This window comes from Neomonachus schauinslandi, chromosome 8 (genome assembly GCF_002201575.2).
Source record: "Neomonachus schauinslandi chromosome 8, ASM220157v2, whole genome shotgun sequence".
In the NCBI taxonomy this organism is placed as follows: domain Eukaryota; kingdom Metazoa; phylum Chordata; class Mammalia; order Carnivora; family Phocidae; genus Neomonachus; species Neomonachus schauinslandi.
Window position 1 is genome coordinate 17,737,913 of NC_058410.1, and position 16,650 is coordinate 17,754,562.

At 43.6% G+C, this 16,650-nt stretch overlaps 1 protein-coding gene across 6 annotated transcripts in view; it reads right to left on the reverse strand.

Moving 5' to 3' along the window:
- Positions 1 to 1,131: 1,131 nt before the first annotated feature.
- SASH1 (SAM and SH3 domain containing 1) overlaps positions 1,132 to 16,650 on the reverse strand; it is a 189,136-nt gene continuing 173,617 nt past the window's right edge. For all 6 annotated transcript variants that reach the window (XM_044917637.1, XM_044917636.1, XM_021693636.2 and 3 more), the window contains 3 exons: positions 7,099 to 8,207; positions 5,702 to 5,833; positions 1,132 to 4,552 (listed from right to left, as the gene is read on the reverse strand). In XM_044917637.1, the coding sequence (XP_044773572.1) occupies positions 4,289 to 4,552; positions 5,702 to 5,833; positions 7,099 to 8,207 (1,505 nt within the window). In that variant the 3' untranslated portion in view covers positions 1,132 to 4,288. The remainder of the gene's footprint in view (positions 4,553 to 5,701; positions 5,834 to 7,098; positions 8,208 to 16,650) is intronic.

Genomic DNA, 16,650 nt, shown 5'->3' on the forward strand with positions numbered 1-16,650 from the left:
TTGGGTCAAGGTTTCTTAGGGATCACAAGAAAAAAGTATCTTCTTTGAATTGAACTGAATTTTAGGAGTCAGTGTGAGATAAGTAACCTTGGAGACTCACGGTTCTTTAAAACTGCGCTTCAGATGAACCCCCACACTGACAATATGTGAAATATCCCCACTTACAAAATGGACTAGGGGGTAGAGAGTAAGATAAATAAAACCTATCATGGTAAAACTTCCTTTAATGAAATCCACCAGTGGATTTAAAATATTTTATCAAAATCTAAAGTACACGTAATTTTAACACAATTCCACGTGCTAGGTGACATAGGTACAAGGGTATTCCTAACGGCTTTTTTGTAACTGCGAGATACGGTCCTTCCACTGAGGAGTGATTACATTATTGGCATAACAATGTTATGTAGCCTTTAAGAGAATGGAGGAGTTGTGACATGAAAAGATCTCCAAGATGCAGTGAATGTAAAATCAAGGTGAAGAAGTGTGAAGAATATGCCATCGTTCCTGTTTGGAAAACGACATAAGCAGTTTAATTGTAAATGGAGCAGTTCTGAAAAGATATGCAAACAGGTTCTACTGTTCACCTGCAGTGGCAGAAATAGGTGGCTGGGAGGAAGGAAGAGGGTGATTTTTTTTTTTTATCTCAAGTGTGGGTATTACCCACTCAAATTTTCTTATTACACAGCCCCTAATTAAAAATGCTTTTGTATCAATTGTGATACACAATATTGAAAAATTATTTTTGCCAAGTCAGTCAATTTCTATAATATCTCAACCTAGATTTTTTTCTCGCAATTAAAATTTTGGGTTTTGTTACCATGTAACTGCATGATACTGGGCGAGTCGACCACCTACATGGACTGAGGCTCTTCATTTGAAAATTGATGGCCTTAGACTACAGATGACTTCCAAAATTCCTTCTGGTCTAAGATGCTGTGGTTATAGGATTTGATTATGCAGTATTTGGGGAAAAAACAATAAATTGGCAAAGAGAATGAGTGTGTGTTAACGAGTTTTAAACGGTGATGCGGCAGAAGTAACTGTCTTCAAATGTTTGTATAAACTTTGTAAATTATCTTTCATTTCTACTCCGTTCATCTTTGAAACACCAAGGAACAAAAGAGGCATCGTCAACTGAAGAAATTTATTTTTTTTCTAGGTACATAGATGACATAATTATAGACAAGTTTTGATACATAGGAAAACCTTTCTGTCCACCTTTCTCTTTGCTAAGTGAATCATCACAATAATTTTTACAATTTTTAAAACAATACACAGCTTTCCTGGGCTGAAGCAATCGCAAGGACATATTGGGACTGGTATATTACAGCTACTTACAATGTTTAAGAACAGCAATGGAGAAAAATAAGTTATTTAAATATTGATTTCATATACAGAAAGTGCAATGTTGTTAGTTGTTATATAACTTGCTTGACAGTTTGTTTTCTCTATCAATTTAAAATCAAGATAACTCGGACTCAGACTACTATATTTTCTGAAAATAATACAGTACACACATGCAGCACTGACTTGGTGAACGGATTTCTTTTGCTGCAGTCATGAAAGCAAATTTTGCTATGTCAGGAACTGGTTTGCAATAGACTAGTAATTTCCAATTTCACCCACACCAGGGATCAGGACAGAGAAAAAGGGCTGCTAAGGGAAGGCCATGAAAATCCATCTGCTTCTTGGTTATCTGGGAATGTAAATAGTAGTTGGGGCTGGCTGCATTTCTTCTAGACAGCTTTAAAGTAAAAATTACACACAACGGATGTGTAGCTACCTGAGCCAAACTGCCTTTCTAGGTTTCTTTTGTGCTTTCCAAAGACTACACTTTTCACCCTTCCTCAACATTCTGTACCAAGTGCAACTGATTAAAACCGGATATTGCTGAAGCCTAACACCTGTCTTCTGACAGGCAGCCCCTAAACCACCTTAGTCAAATGTCACACACAAACATTCAGACTTTTCTAGGATCAAATTAAAAGTTTAAAGCAAAAGAAGACCAAACAAATACTAACAATTTAAAAAAGTTTTTTTTTTGTTTTTTTGTTTTTTGTTTTTAAAGCACAATAAAGTAAAAACCTCATCAGACCCCCTATTAGGAAGATCTTCCCGCTGAAAATCATTCATGGTCCCTGAATTTGATTTTTCTATGCAAAGGTGATGACTTCCAAAGAAGAGTGACAAAAATATGGTTTGGCATTCTCAAAAAACTCAACTCCAGAACGTTCCCTTTTCTGGTGCCACTTTTACTGAAATGGAAATCTTACACTGAAAATGAACTAACACTGGGAAATTTCACACAAGATTTCTCTTCTTCCTCTATTACCGAGATTTCGTGACTTGGGTGTGGTCAGCTTAAACGATGAGCAGGATCGCAGGTCAGGCCAAGGCACTGGGCAGCAGGATGCGGAGCGTGTCCTCGCACCCACGGCCGCCACAGCGTGAGACACACACCTACGCGGCGTGGTCACAGGTAGCCCTGCGGCCGAGTTACACTCCGCGGGCGCTGTGCGCACAACCCAACGTGGCAAAAATGGGCTGTTCTTAAGATTTCAGTAGAAAATTGGCAGCTTGAGCTTTTTATTCTGCATTTCCACAACTTCTTCACATGGCATCTTATAGAAGGTGAATATTATTGTTGAAGAGACATTTATTTTTTAAATGTGTACCAAAGCATGAAAAAATATATCACCTGAGAACATCCCTTTCCTCAGAAACTTGGATCCAAGTACAGAGAGCAAATGCTGAAGATGGCTTTATAAATGAAATCACTCCCCCCCCCCCCCCCCCAAGGGAAATCGTTTTAATGAGTAGATGAAATGTTTAAGAGCTTTTGATCAAGGCTTTGTGTTCAAAGTGTTTCTATTGTAAATGATCACATTCAGTGCTCAAAATAGGTCTCATGATTAAGAATGTAAAGGAAACTCATTTAGTATAAGCAACAGAAACCTTAATTTAGTTGCCTAAATTTCTTATGTGCTAGAAAAATCAGACACCAGACTAAAAGAGGATGGAAAACACTACAATCAGTTGGAAAACAATTGAAAATATGCAAATGTTAACTTAATACATGGCTAATGTGGTTTGTCTGGCTCCAAAATGAACTTTCATCCAAATTAAAAGAATTATCTCAATAAGGAAGGAGAACGATACCTGAATTATAAAAGTGGAAAAAAAAAAACCCTTTTAAAATATCTTATAAACTGCTTCCCTTTTAAAAACATCTTTCTGAAATAGTCAACCTTACAATGACTTTGCAAAGCTAATCTGTTAGCTGACAACTGAATTTTGGGATGGACGTGGTCAGGAGTCCAAGTCAATCCTGCAGCTCGATGACCAACGTGGTAAACAAAACTAAACTGATTAAAGTGAAGGTAGTTACTATATACACACACATACACACACACACGCACATGCATGCACACTCACATACACACCTGATCTCGGAATTTCAGATAGCTTCTTACTGGATTTGTGGTTAGTGTAAAAACTGAAAGCCAACATGAACTTTGTGCCTGATAAACCCCTACAAAATGAGCCATGTTAGAGTGAGGCAATTAGAAAAGCCCATTTTTGCTTTGTTTTTTTTGCTGAAAACATCTCACATGTTAGATGGCAGTCTAAGCTGAAGATTGGAAACTATGGTTACAGGGTAGTGAACACTAGGATAACTGCTTCAAAGCTTATATTAAGGCAAATAAAAGCTGATTGCTAGAAAGCAATTATTAAAATGTCTCTTGTTTACTTGAAGGAGAATAGGGCTTTTTCTTTTTTTCCCTAGTGCAGCCAGATTTTCTTACTTTTGAACAAACAGGCATGGTCAATAGTGGACAATGCACTCCCGAGTCTGTCACTTTGGCCTAGCTAAAGCCCGTCTGGGCCTCAGGTGTCCTGCAGGGTGACAGACGGAAGGGCAAGGGCGTTCTCAGAAACGAAACCGGCTGCCCCTCCCTCTGCTCCCAGCCCTCTCCCAGCGCACCAAGACAGACTGGAGGCACAGCATGTGTGGCAAGTTGGCATCCTGGTTCTTCTGTGTTCTGAAAATAAAAATAAGTGCTTGTCTTTTCTTTGGGGGTCAAAGAGAACCACACCAATTTCCTCAAGGGGGCTTTTCTGGAGAAGAGAGGGTCATCAGTCCTGTGCCAAGGTTTCGTGCTCTGTGTGGCCATACATTAGGCCTTTCTTCTGGATCTGGTCTGCATGTCCCGAGGAGGAGGAACTGCATTAGCATAAGCACAGTGAAAGGGCGGCTCTGGTCCAGGGAGCTCTGTTACGGGCCTGGCTACATGGCCTCGGGGCCTGGTGGCAGTTTGAAGAGTCTGGCTGCAGACATGAGCTTGCTTATGTGTCTCTCCTCCGTGATGCCGGCCTCCTGAAGGCAAGTGTGGGACAGAGAAGGCACTTGGCCCAGTGTGCTGAACCCGGCTTCGGTGAGAGCACTGGTGTACATGGGCAGACCGATGGAGACCAGCCAGTCTGACACAGACGAAACGCATCCGGGAGAGAGGGGCTTTCTACAGATTTCTGTGAGCCCACCACTTGGGATCTGGACAAATAAAGAAAGCAATTTTATAAAGACCTGACATAGGGTGCCGGAGGGCTCCTTCTATACCCAAAAGGAACACGACTCCAATCCTACCCTGCCAGACTATTAGAAAGTACTCGGGCCATGAGATGTCAAAGACCAAGAGGAGCCTCAAGAATTCTTTCTCAGGTTCTCAAAGGTGAGACATATCTTCAAGGAAGTTTTTCAGGTTCTAGAAAGTACTTGGAATTAGATCTAACCCTAAGACTGTCCCCAAGTCTCCAAACTGTAAGCATTTCTAGACCCTGCTATTTTGTCTCCTGGTGACCTGCTCGTCAAGGAAATCCCTGGGTGCTTCAAGAGGCAGGCCCGTGTGGTAGTGTGGCAGGCAAGACACTCCGTGGGCAGAGTTTTTATAAAACAGATTTTCCACTGTACTTTGAATCTACATTAACCAGAAAATTAAATATTTCATTAATGTAGTTATAAAGAAATTACAATAATACCAAGTGTTGGCTAGGGCAGGGAAATGGACATTTACACTCAACTTGTGAAAAGACCAAGTACTTCTCTCTCAGGAAGGTAGTCTACTAACAAGTGTGCAAATCCCTTGAGATCTTGTGCAGGCTTGTGTAAGCAAACCCCCTTAAACCAATATATATACTCAGAAATTAACCTTGGGAGTCTATACAAAGATTTATTATATATTAACAAGGGAGTTCTTTACTACATTTTTTGAAATAGTAAGTTGGGGAAAAATTTAAATGTTTCAACAATAGAGGATTGGCTAAATGAGGGTACATTTACTAGAGCATTTTGACATATTGTAAGACAAATGAATGTTCAGTAACAGATTCATGATCTGATCACTGAAAACGGGTTTCAAAACTACATTTATTGTTATGTGCAGAGAACTGACTAGACAAGATTTTTAAAAACTTTCATAGTGCTAGGATTATGGATCATTTTCATTTTTCCTTCTTTCCAAAACTGTATTTTTAAAACTGTAGGCTATGTATTCCTTTCCCTCCAGGTGTCTCCTTTTGATAGCAGCCGTGAGCCCAGGCCTACTTAGTGGTTGCCAGCGTGCTCATCATTCAGTGCTCTAACTAAATGGACTCAAAAGCCGAGCTGGGCGGGGAGGGGGGACCCCAAGCGCCCGCCGCTCACCGCCATGCGGTGCTGCTTCCGCAGTAGCTTCACGCGGATCTGGTCCATGTTGGTGGCGACGTCCCTCTCGGGCTGATCTAAGTCCTCGGCGTATCTCTGCACCAGGGCTTCAGGGATCCCACAGCGGCCGTGCTGCAGGGGAGAACAAAAACGTGGCATCAAGGAATGCAGGGAATTGTTTCTTCAACAGCAGCAAACACAAGGCACCGGCAGCTACTGGAAAGCGTCACCAAGTTTTCATTTGAAGTGAATATATCTGTAGTCAGGATGGATGTTTTAGAGAGAATGTGTTTACACTTTGATCCTTCTGGTACTGATGAGCTCTAGAAAAATGTTTTGAAACGTTAAGTAAAGCAGAACAGAATCGTCTTGTATTGTCTGAGCCAAGGACCTCACCTCACTCCAGCGGATCATCTTGCGGTCTCCTAAGCTGCAGGGGAGCAGGGCACACGTGCTCCCTACGGGGAGCCCACTGTTGCGTCGCATCTCTTTTACACCACCAGGCCCGAGGCCGGCACTTATGTACAGAACAGTTCTCACTACTTTCCATTCTGAGGGGTTTGCTCACTGAGGATCACGGAGGAGGAGCAAGGGGTGGAGGATTGTACTGTAAGGCATTTGTGGTCCAAAGAATTTTATAACCAGGACTCCCAGGAATGCATTATCAGGGTACGCATTTCTAGGAATAATGTACAGCTACATCTATTATCATTTGTCTTCAAAATCATTTTGGTATTGGTAGATCTACTCTTTTTTTTTTTTTCCAAATAAGCAATGAGTTTTCATTATATGAGTTTAAATGAGTTTTCGCAGTGTTTTTGGTACAGTGGGAGATCTCATAATCATTCCCCGTTACTCATACAGATAACTATACGATATAATTACATCTGAAAGGGGTTCTGTAATTTTCAAAGTGTGTTCACATTTATTTGCTCCCAATAATACCTGCAGAAGGTAGTTATGCAGATTATTAATCCCATTTTACAAACAGGAAATGAAATGGGGATTTGTTAACATCTACAAACATACAGGTTCAATAAAACATGGAAACTGCAATTTAGGACTGTCCACTAAGCCAGCCCTTTCTGGAACCAGTTGTAGTCCTGCTTGATAGCCCTCCCTGCAAAGTACGGCCGCCAGAAATTAAAAATAAGCAAAAGAAGAGGGGAAAAAAAGAGAAAGGAGAAGTCCAAGGCTGTATTTGTGTTTCATCTGGACATGGCTCCCATTCATCCCAGCACCTGGCACCCGGCAACAGAGGGCCCGGCTTGGCGCCCCCCTACCCCCCACCGTCAGCAGGGCCCCTGCAGCCAGGCGGGCTCCGTGGGGTCCCTGGGCGGCTCTTCTCACCTGGCTGCCTGACTTAAAGAAGCAGAGGCCCGTAAGGCCTTTGGTACCTTATCCGAATATGGCTCCTCGGTGAGATCGATGCCTTCAGCTCGTAACTTGTTTTCCGTGAGCATCTCCAGATCCACTCCCCGAGCGCAGGAGATCTTCCTGGTCAGAGCCGGGCCCAGCTTCACGCCGTGCTCCTGGAGGCTTGTGCTCCCCGGGAGCTCGGAGAGCCAGGGCGGTGGTCTTGTGCTCGGGGGGCTGCCAGGCTCCTGTCCTGAGGGAGGCCTGGAAGCCGGAGGCGAGTGACAGTCACCGGGGCTGCCCCTCTTCGCGGGCAGGCTTGGCGCGTCGGGGCCAGGAGGGCTAGGGTGGAGTCCGTTGGCCAGGCGCTCTCGGCTCTTCTTGGCAGGAACGGGCGGAGGCTGGGCAGGATGCTTTGCCTGTGTTCTTGCCTCGGAGCCCCTCTGCTCGGCATCTAGGCCTTCTTTGGTGCCCGGGGGGGAATATGTGCCTTCAAAATCGAGTCCTTTCCTGTGACCCTCCAGAGGCGTCCTTGTTAAAGTGTGTTTAACTCCGGGAGGCTGAGCATCGTAGTTTTTGGGCAAACACGGAGGAGGTGATGCGCCACGCGAAGAGGCTATGGAGCCATCCGGTTTCTTAGTAGCTGTCTTCGGAGGCTCAGAACCTCTCTTGCTTTGGGTCAGCAGCAGTGCACGGTCAACAGCAGGACCTCGTTTGGGGCTTTGAACCTTTGCGACGGAGGGGGCTGTCTTCTGTGGCACTTGTGGTACAGTCTGAGGGGAGGGGTCCGTCACCTCGCCAGGCACATCCTTCTCAGCAGCAGGCTCTCCTTGAAGGTCATCCAGGGAGTGGGATCGGGGCCAAGTTTCCACAGTCTGGGGGCCCTCCAGGGTCTCACAGCTCCGACAGATGACAACAGGGAGGCTTCTTCGGTTTTGGTTCAAACCAGTGCCCCACGGCTGCTCACAGCACTTGGAAGCGTGCGGGGTAAGACCACTGCCCAGCCTGGCCGCCTCCCCCTGCTTCAGCGCGTCGGCGGACTTCGTTAAAGGCAGGGTTGGGTAGTTGCCCAGCTCGTTCCTGTTGAAAGACTTTAAGCTAGACTCCGCCGACGACTTGACAGAGAGAAGGCCAGGCTTCCGACTCTTGCCTGTGAGGAAATATTTTACAGTCGTTTAAAAAAAACCAACAAATCAAACTAATGTGTAAAGACGTGCTGACGTAACTGAAATCTCCAACTTCTGTGTCCCATTGTTGAATTACACTAAGGACAGGAAAATCACTATTTATGACACTGGGTGAGATAGGGTTATTATGGCCCCATTTTTATTTTTAGAGAGAGTTCTCAGATTTATTAATGGACTCGTAGAGACTGAAATTGTCATGAGGAAAAGAAATAGGCTGTGTCAGGCAGTAAAATAAATCTAGGCCTAATGTCTGCTCCTAGCTGCAATCAGTGTAGAAGAGTTTGATCATCCGTAGTACCCCGTTTAGAAACCACGACGGGATTTCTGTTAAGGGAGGACAATTTCCTGAGATCAGGGCTGCGAAGGGCCGGTGGACTGAATTCTATCAGTGCCCCCCTAACGTTCACTGGTAACCGCGGAACTCTCAAAGTACACCTCCCGCTAAGCTCTCCCCTCTTGCTGGTTTGTTGGTGTCTGTGAAGTAAATGTATCCTTGAAACAAGTCAACCAACCTTGGTACAAGTAAGTAAACAAGCTTCTCTGAGTATTTTGCCTGAGACAATCTATAAAATACTGATATGGTTCTAATTTCCAGGGGAGCAACAACCCTGATTAAAATCAGCTGTCAGGCTGATAACTGAACTTACTAACCAGACATCATCTACTAATTTGATGGTTGTTAGTGGAGGTCACCTGGTAGTATTGCTTGATAAGCTTTACCGAGAATTTACTTTGTGTGGTCAGGCCCTGTGCTAAATGCTTAGTTTTCATCAGTACTTTTAACACACACGCATACACCCCATAATTAACTCCTTTGCTATATTTTGGTTAATCCCATGTTTGATGTGTGTTTTGACGATGGGTTGAAATGCCTGAGAACACCCCAGATGATCCTACTATTCCAGGCCGACAGAAAAAGATAAAAATTTTAAACCCACGTCAGGTTTGGAAGGTACAAAGCAATGGCAGGCTGTAATCTCCAAAAGACCACTATCTTGTAACTAAAGGCTTTCTTCCTGGCCTATTATTTCAGTAAACATTTCTAATGAAATATTTTAATTTAGAATTTTGACATCTCCCCATTAAGCAATCTCAGCCTTTCAATAAAAAAGCAATAAGGAGACATCGGGTGGTGGATGGATTTGATTAGGAAGGAGTAGGGATGGTGCCTACTCTAAGAACCTGGATATGGATACTGTTGGGTAAATGAAAGACATTCTTTCATAAAACCTCTGTGTGCGTGCTGTACAGCTGAGGGAAAAGGAACAAGGAGAAAAGGCCAGGGCACCGTGACATTACTACTGGGTTAGCCATTATCAGCAGAGAAAATGAGGTTCCTTCCAGGACTCCAGTTTTCTACCAAACTCACTCTGATTCCAAACTGATAACACTAAATGTATGATGTCAGGCCTAAATCCAGACACTAAGATGGATGGATAAGAATGGGAGCCACCTCAACCAGACTGATTAACGGCCCCATCTTTTTTTATTTTTTTAAGATTTTATTTATTTATTTGACAGAGCGAGAGAGGGAACACAAGCAGGGAGAGTGGGAGGGGGAGAAGCAGGCCTCCCACGGAGCAGGGAGCCCGATTCGGGGCTCGATCCCAGGACCCTGGGATCATGACCTGAGCCGCAGGCAGACGCTTAACGACTGAGCCACCCAGGTGCCCCGGCCCCATCCTTTTAAATCAGACACAATTCAACATGTTAAGTATTTTGCACTTGGCAAAGCAGAGGCATAGTCAAATGGCCGCGATCCTCCCTTATGTATGATAACGTGAGGCCTCAGATCCCATCCGCCCGTGCGTTAGCAACATGCTAAGCATTATAGGTTATTATTTCATTGTTACATGGAGAATGTTAGCCCATTGTTACTCCTAAGTATACTGACCATGGTCCCATTTTATTAGTTATCACAGGTAAAATGGAAAGGGGGAATAGTTCTTCATAAAGCATATCCTGCTAAACATACAGTGTAAAAATTGGTTAAAATAGAGAATTCTTAAAACCATTTTAGTGTAAATTTTAGATATATGGCTTTGCTTCCCTTTAACTGTTAACAGAAGCTGTGTGTATAGATTACATTACCACATTTTACTTATACTGGAAAGATCCCTTAGTTCACCTTGCAGGTGAAGTATGGTTTGCCAGCTTCTATCGTTCCTCAGCAGGTGCACCTGGATTCTTTTGAGCATTAAGTCGGCCAATGTTATCTGTGAACTCCTTACCAATCCAAAAACAGTTTGGAGAATGAAATTCCTGAAAATGTTTGGATGTGGAAAGGTTATTAACAGGAAAGAAAATAACCTTCAGGACTTACAGGAGGACTTAGACGTTCACTGGAACTCGGGGGTCGCTGTGCCCCAGCGCTCCAGTGGCGGTTTTCTAGTGTTCCCGCATAGTTCCCACACAGTGTTGTTAGTTTCAGGTGCACAGTACAATGATTCAACGATTCCATGCATTTCTCAGCGCTCAAGTGTACTCTTTATCCCCTTTAGCTCTTCCACCCATCCCCCCACCCACCTCCCCTTTGTTCTCTGTACTTAACAGTCTCTCTCTCGTTCATTTTGTTTCTTAAATTCCACATGTGAGTGAAATCATATGGTATTTGTCTTTCTCTGATTTATCTCACTTGGCATTATACCCTTTAGGTCCATTCATGTTGCTGCAAATGGCAAGATTTTATTCTTTATGGCGGAGTAAGATTGCATTGTGCATACATAGCACATCTTCTTTATCCATCAGTGGACGTGGGCTGCTTTGATATCTTGGCTATTATAAATAATCCTGCAATAAACATAGGAGTACATATATATTTTCAAATTAGTGTTTTCATTTTCTTTTCTTTGGGTAAATACCCAGTGGTGAAATTACTGGATCATATGGTAATTATGGTTTTAATATTTTTCAAAGATTTATTTTAGAGAGAAAGAGAGTGTGAGTGGAGGGAGGGGCGGATGGAGAGAAGCCGACTCCCCTCTGAGCATGGAACCTGACTCAGGGATCAGTCCCACCACCCCGAGGATCAGGACCTGAGCTGAAATCAAGAGCTGGATGCTTAACCAACTGAGCCACCCAGGTACCCCTACTTTTCTTTAAATGTTTGGTAGAATTCACCTGTGAAGCTATCTGGTCCTGGACTTTTTTGGTTGAGAGTTTGGTTTTTTTTTTTTTTTTTTTTTTTAAAGATTTTATTTATTTATTTGACAGAGAGAAACACAGCGAGAGAGGGAACACAAGCAGGGGGAGTGGGAGAGGGAGAAGCAGGCTCCCCGCAGAGCAGGGAGCCCGATGCGGGACTCGATCCCAGGACCCTGGGATCATGACCTGAGCTGAAGGCAGTCGCTTAACCAACTGAGCCACCCAGGCGCCCTGGTTTTTTTTTTTTAATTATTATTATTTTTTTAGAGATAGAGCACCTGGACATGTGCAAGTCAGGGAGGGAGGGAAAGAGAGAATCTTAAGCAGGCTCCATGCTCAGCACGGAGCCCCATATGGGACTCAGTCTCACAACCCTGAGATCATGACCTGCGCCGAAATCGAGAGTCAGATGCTTAACAGACTGAGCCACCCAAGCGCCCCTTGTTGAGAGTTTTTTTTAATTACTGATTCAATGTCATTGCTAGTGGCATTGTTGATGGTGTAGTGGTGAGCAAAACTGCCTTCCAGTTCCATTGCTAGTAAGTGGTCTGTTCAGATTTTCTATTTCTTCCTGATTCAGTCTTGGAAGGTTAGGTTTCTAGGAACTTATCCATTTCTTCTAGGTTGTCCAATTTGTTGGCATTTAATTTTTCATAATATTCTCTCATCTGTTGTATTTCTGTGGTGTCAGTTCTTTCTCCTTCATTTCTTTTCTTTTTTTTTTTTTTTTTTTATTTATTTGACAGAGAGAGACATAGCAAGAGAGGGAACACAAGCAGGGGGAGGGGGAGAGGGAGAAGCAGACTCCCCGCGGAGCAGGGAGCCTGATGTGGGACCTGATCCCGGGACTCCAGGATCATGACCTGAGCCGAAGGCAGTCGCTTAACCGACTGAGCCACCCAGGCGCCCTCTCCTTCATTTCTGATTTGAGTCCTTTTTGTTGAGTCTGGCTAAAGACTTATCAATTTTCCTGATCTTTTCAAAGAACCAGCTCCTGATTCATCTGTTCCATTTTTTTAGTCTCTATTTCATTTATTTCTGTTCTAACCTTTGCTTTCTGTACTGGCTTTGGGCTTTCTTCCTCTTTGTCTAGCTCCTTTAGATATAAGGTTAGGATATGGGAGATTTTTCCTGCTTCTTGAGGTAGGGCTGTGTTGCTATAAACTCCCCTCTTAGAACAGCTTTTGCTGCATCCCAAAGATTTTGGACCACTGTGTTTTCATTTTCATTTGTCTCTATGTATTTGTTGATTTCCTCTTTGATTTCTTGGTTGACCCATTCTTTGTTTAATAGCATGTTATTTAGTTTTCATGTATTTGTGCTCTTTCCAGATTTTTTTGTGGTCGGAAAAAATGCCTGAAATCATTTCAACCTTTTTGAATTTGTTGAGACTTGTTTTGTGGCCTAACATGTGATCTCTTCTGGAAAATGTTCCATGTGCACTTGAATGTGTATTCTGTTTTTGGGTGGAATGTTTTGAATATATCCTTTAGGTCCATCTGATCTAATGTGTCATTCAAAGCCACTGTTTCCTTGTTGATTTTCTGTCTAAATGATCTATGCATCGATGTAAGTAGGTTGTTCAAGTCCCCTACTATTATTGTATTACTGCCCATTTCTTCCTTTATGTCTGTTAATATTGCTTTATATATTCCGGTGCTTCCACCTTGGGTGGATATATTTCTACAGTTGTTATATCCTCTTACTGGACTGTTCCCTTTATCATTATGTAGTGTTCTTCTTTGTCTCTTGTTACACCGTTCATTTTAAAGTCTATTTGTTCCAATATAAATATTGCTACACCAGCTTTCTTTTCACTTCCATTTGCATGGTAAATGTTTTTCTATCCTTTCGCTTTCACTCTGTATGTGTCTAGGTCTGAAATAAATCTCTTGTAGGTAGCATATAGATGGGTCTTGCTTTTTTCCGTCACCCCATGTCTTTGATTGGAGAATTTAGTCCGTTTACGTTCAAAGTAATTACTGGGGTGCCTGGGTGGCTCAGTTGGTTAAGTGTGTGCCTTCGGCTAAGGTCATGATCCCAGAGTCCCAGGATCGAGCCCCATGTTGGGCTCCCTACTCAGGGGAGAGTCTGCTTCTCCCTCTGCCCCTCACCCACTTGTGCTTGCTCTTGCGTGCTCTAAGTAAAATCTTTAAAAAACAAAACACCCCAAAGTAATTATTAAGTATGTACTTACTGCCATTTTGTTACTTATTTTACAGTTGTTTTAGTTCTCTGTTTCTTTCTTCTCTTAATCTCTTCCCTTGTGGTTTGATAGCCTTCTCTAGTGATATGCCTGGATTCCTTTCCCTTATTTTTACATATCTATTACAGGTTTTTGATTTGTGGTTACCATTAGTTTGATATATAACTTTCTGTGCACGTAACAGTCTATATTAAGTTGATGGTCACTTAAGTTTGAAATCATTCTAAAAGTACTAAATTTTTACTTGCCCCCCCAACCCCATGTCTTATGTGTATGATGTCACACTTTACATCTTATTTTGTGAATCACTTGACTGATTTTTATAGATACAATTGATTTTACTGCTTTTGTGCTTTAACCTCCATACTGGTTTTGTGACTGATCTACTTTTATGTTTGTATTTTCCTGTGAAATTTTTTCCTTTCATAATTTTCTTACTCCTCATTAGGGTGTCTCCTTTCTACTAAAAGAATTCCCTTTAGTGTTTCTTGTAAGGCTGGTTTAGTGGTGATGAACTCCTTTAATTTCTGTTTGGGAAATGCTTTCTCTCTCCTTCTGTTCTGAATAATAGCCTTGCTGGGTAGGGTATTCTTGGTTGCAAGTTTTTGTTTTGTCCCTTTCAGCATTTTGAATATATCCTGCCACTCCCTTCTGGCCCCTGCAATGTTTCTGCTGAAAAATCAGCTGATACAGCCTTACTGGGTTTTCCTTATATGTTAACTGTTCTCTCGTGCTGCTTTAAAAATTCTCGTTGTCACTAATTTTTTGCCAATTATTATGTGTCTTGGTGTGGACCTCCTTGGACTGATTTTGTTGGGGGCTGTCTCTGCCTCCTGGATCTGGATGTCTCTTTCCTTCCCCACTTTAGGGAAGTTTTCAGCTATTATTTCTTTCTTCTTTTTTGTTTTGTTTTGTTTTGTTTTTAATTTATTACTAGAGAGAGAGTGAGAGCAAGAGAGATCACAGAGGTAGAGGTAGAAGCAGACTCACCATTGAGCTCCGGGGAGCCCAATGTGGGGCTCGATCCCAGGACCTGGAGATCATGACCTCAGCCGAAGGCAGATGCTTAACCGACTGAGCCACCCAGGCGCCCCACAGCTATTATTTCTTAAAATCAACTTTCTGCCCCCCTCTTCTCTCTCCTGGGATCCCTCTAGTGCGAAGTTATTACGCTTGATTATGTCCCTGAGTTCCATTAACCTATTCTCCTTTTTCCTGTCTTTTTGATGTTCAGCCTGGTTGCTTTCCAGTACTGTCTTCCAGCTTGCTGATCCATTCTTTGTCTCCTCTAATCTACTACTGATTGCTTCTAGTGTGTTTTTAATTTCAGTTACTGAGTTCATCCCTGATTGGTTCTTTTTCATATTCTATCTTTGTTGAAGGTCTGAGATCCTCCACTCTTCTCAAATCCAGTAAGTATCTTTATGATCATTATTTTGAATTCTTCATCAGGTATATTGCTTATCTGTTTCATTTAGCTCTTTGGCTGTGGTTTTGTCCTGTTCTTTCATTTGGGACATATTCTTCTGTCTCCTTATTTTGTCTAACTCTGCATTCGTTTCTTATTAGGAAAGTCAGTTATGTCTCCTGATGTAGCCTTATGAAGAAGAGGCCTGTGGTCCCCTGTTCACCTCAACCAGGAGCCTCAGGGGTGTCTTATTTGACAGTCTTCTGTGTGGACTGCATGTACCCTACCCTACTGTTGTGCTGAGCCTCATTTGCCTTCAGTCCAGTCGGCTGTTGTGGGCTGGGTTTGATCCCTATGCTAAGAGTCAGTCTGGGGTGGTCATGGGCTTGCAGTTGGGTGGTGTCTGCAGTCAGACCAGATGCCTGTCCTCAGCCCACTTGCAAGGGCTGCTGTCATGCTCAGCTGCAGGGGGGTTCTCCCTGTGTTGTCCTGAGAAGCTTCTGTTGGTGGGCAGGGCTGGCATTCAGGCCAGATGCTTGCCAGCACTGCAGATGCATTGATCCACTGATCCACAGGGCGCTCACCCCGCACTGCTGGTTATAAGGTTTGGCTGCTGGGACTGAGTATATTGGGGTGTGTGGTTATCTTCTCTCTCTGCGAGGCAGGAGTCACTTGGGAGAGACAGCAGTCCCTGCCAGGGCTGCTTCTAGGATGAGACCTGGCAAGATCCGCTTTGGAGGGAGTCCTGCCAACTGAGGTTGTTTGGATGGGGCAAGTCCACAGGAGAACACGGGGGCAGGGTACGTGGTGTTAGCAAGGTAGGTGGAGAGTGTTCACTCTGTTTCCTGCAGGTGGTCCAGGTGAGGGTGGAGGCGATGGCACCAGCTGGCTCTTTGTTCTTAGAGAAGTCTCCTAAAGATCCCTGTCCCTCCAGCACCCATTCTGAGATTACCCCAGGTGCTTTTCAGACTGCTGCTTCTATGCCATATCTCAGCAGGCTTGTTATGCTAGCTCTTTAAGAAAGAGTGAGGACTATTTCCTATCCCCCTCGGCCCTCCTGGAGTTGAGCCACTGATTTTCGAAGTACCTGGAGTTAAGCCCAGCTGGTTATTAAAAACCCACAAACCCGAGACCCACTGGTTTTCAAAGCCATCTTTCATTGCTGATCCCCCGTGCCTAGGGGTGCCTGGTGTGGGGTCTGTTCTCTGGTGCATTTGGTGTCCCTCTTGTTTGTGGTTAGTCTCGCCAGGAGTTTGGTTCCTGACCATGTCTCCACCCCTCCTACCTTTTTAATATGTCCTTCTCTCGACAGTTAACTGGAAAGTCTGTTTTGCCCATATTTGGATTATTTTCTGGGTTGGATGCACTGATGTGGCTGTTACCTAAGTTGTGTCCATGGGACAAGGGGAGCCCAGGATCCTCCTACTCTGCCATCTTCCCAGAAGTCCTCTAGGTGGGTTTTCAGTCCCATCTTAACTGAGGCTGCTGTAACTAGGGTTTCGGGAGAACCACTATCTTCCCAAATTGATAAAACACTTCGGCAGAGTTCATGGATCAAATTTTGAGGTCCCCAAAATGCTCATCAGATTGGGATTAGGGTGAGGTGAGCAAAGCGCCTAGGGGCACTGGTGGAGGTGATTGCTGTCAG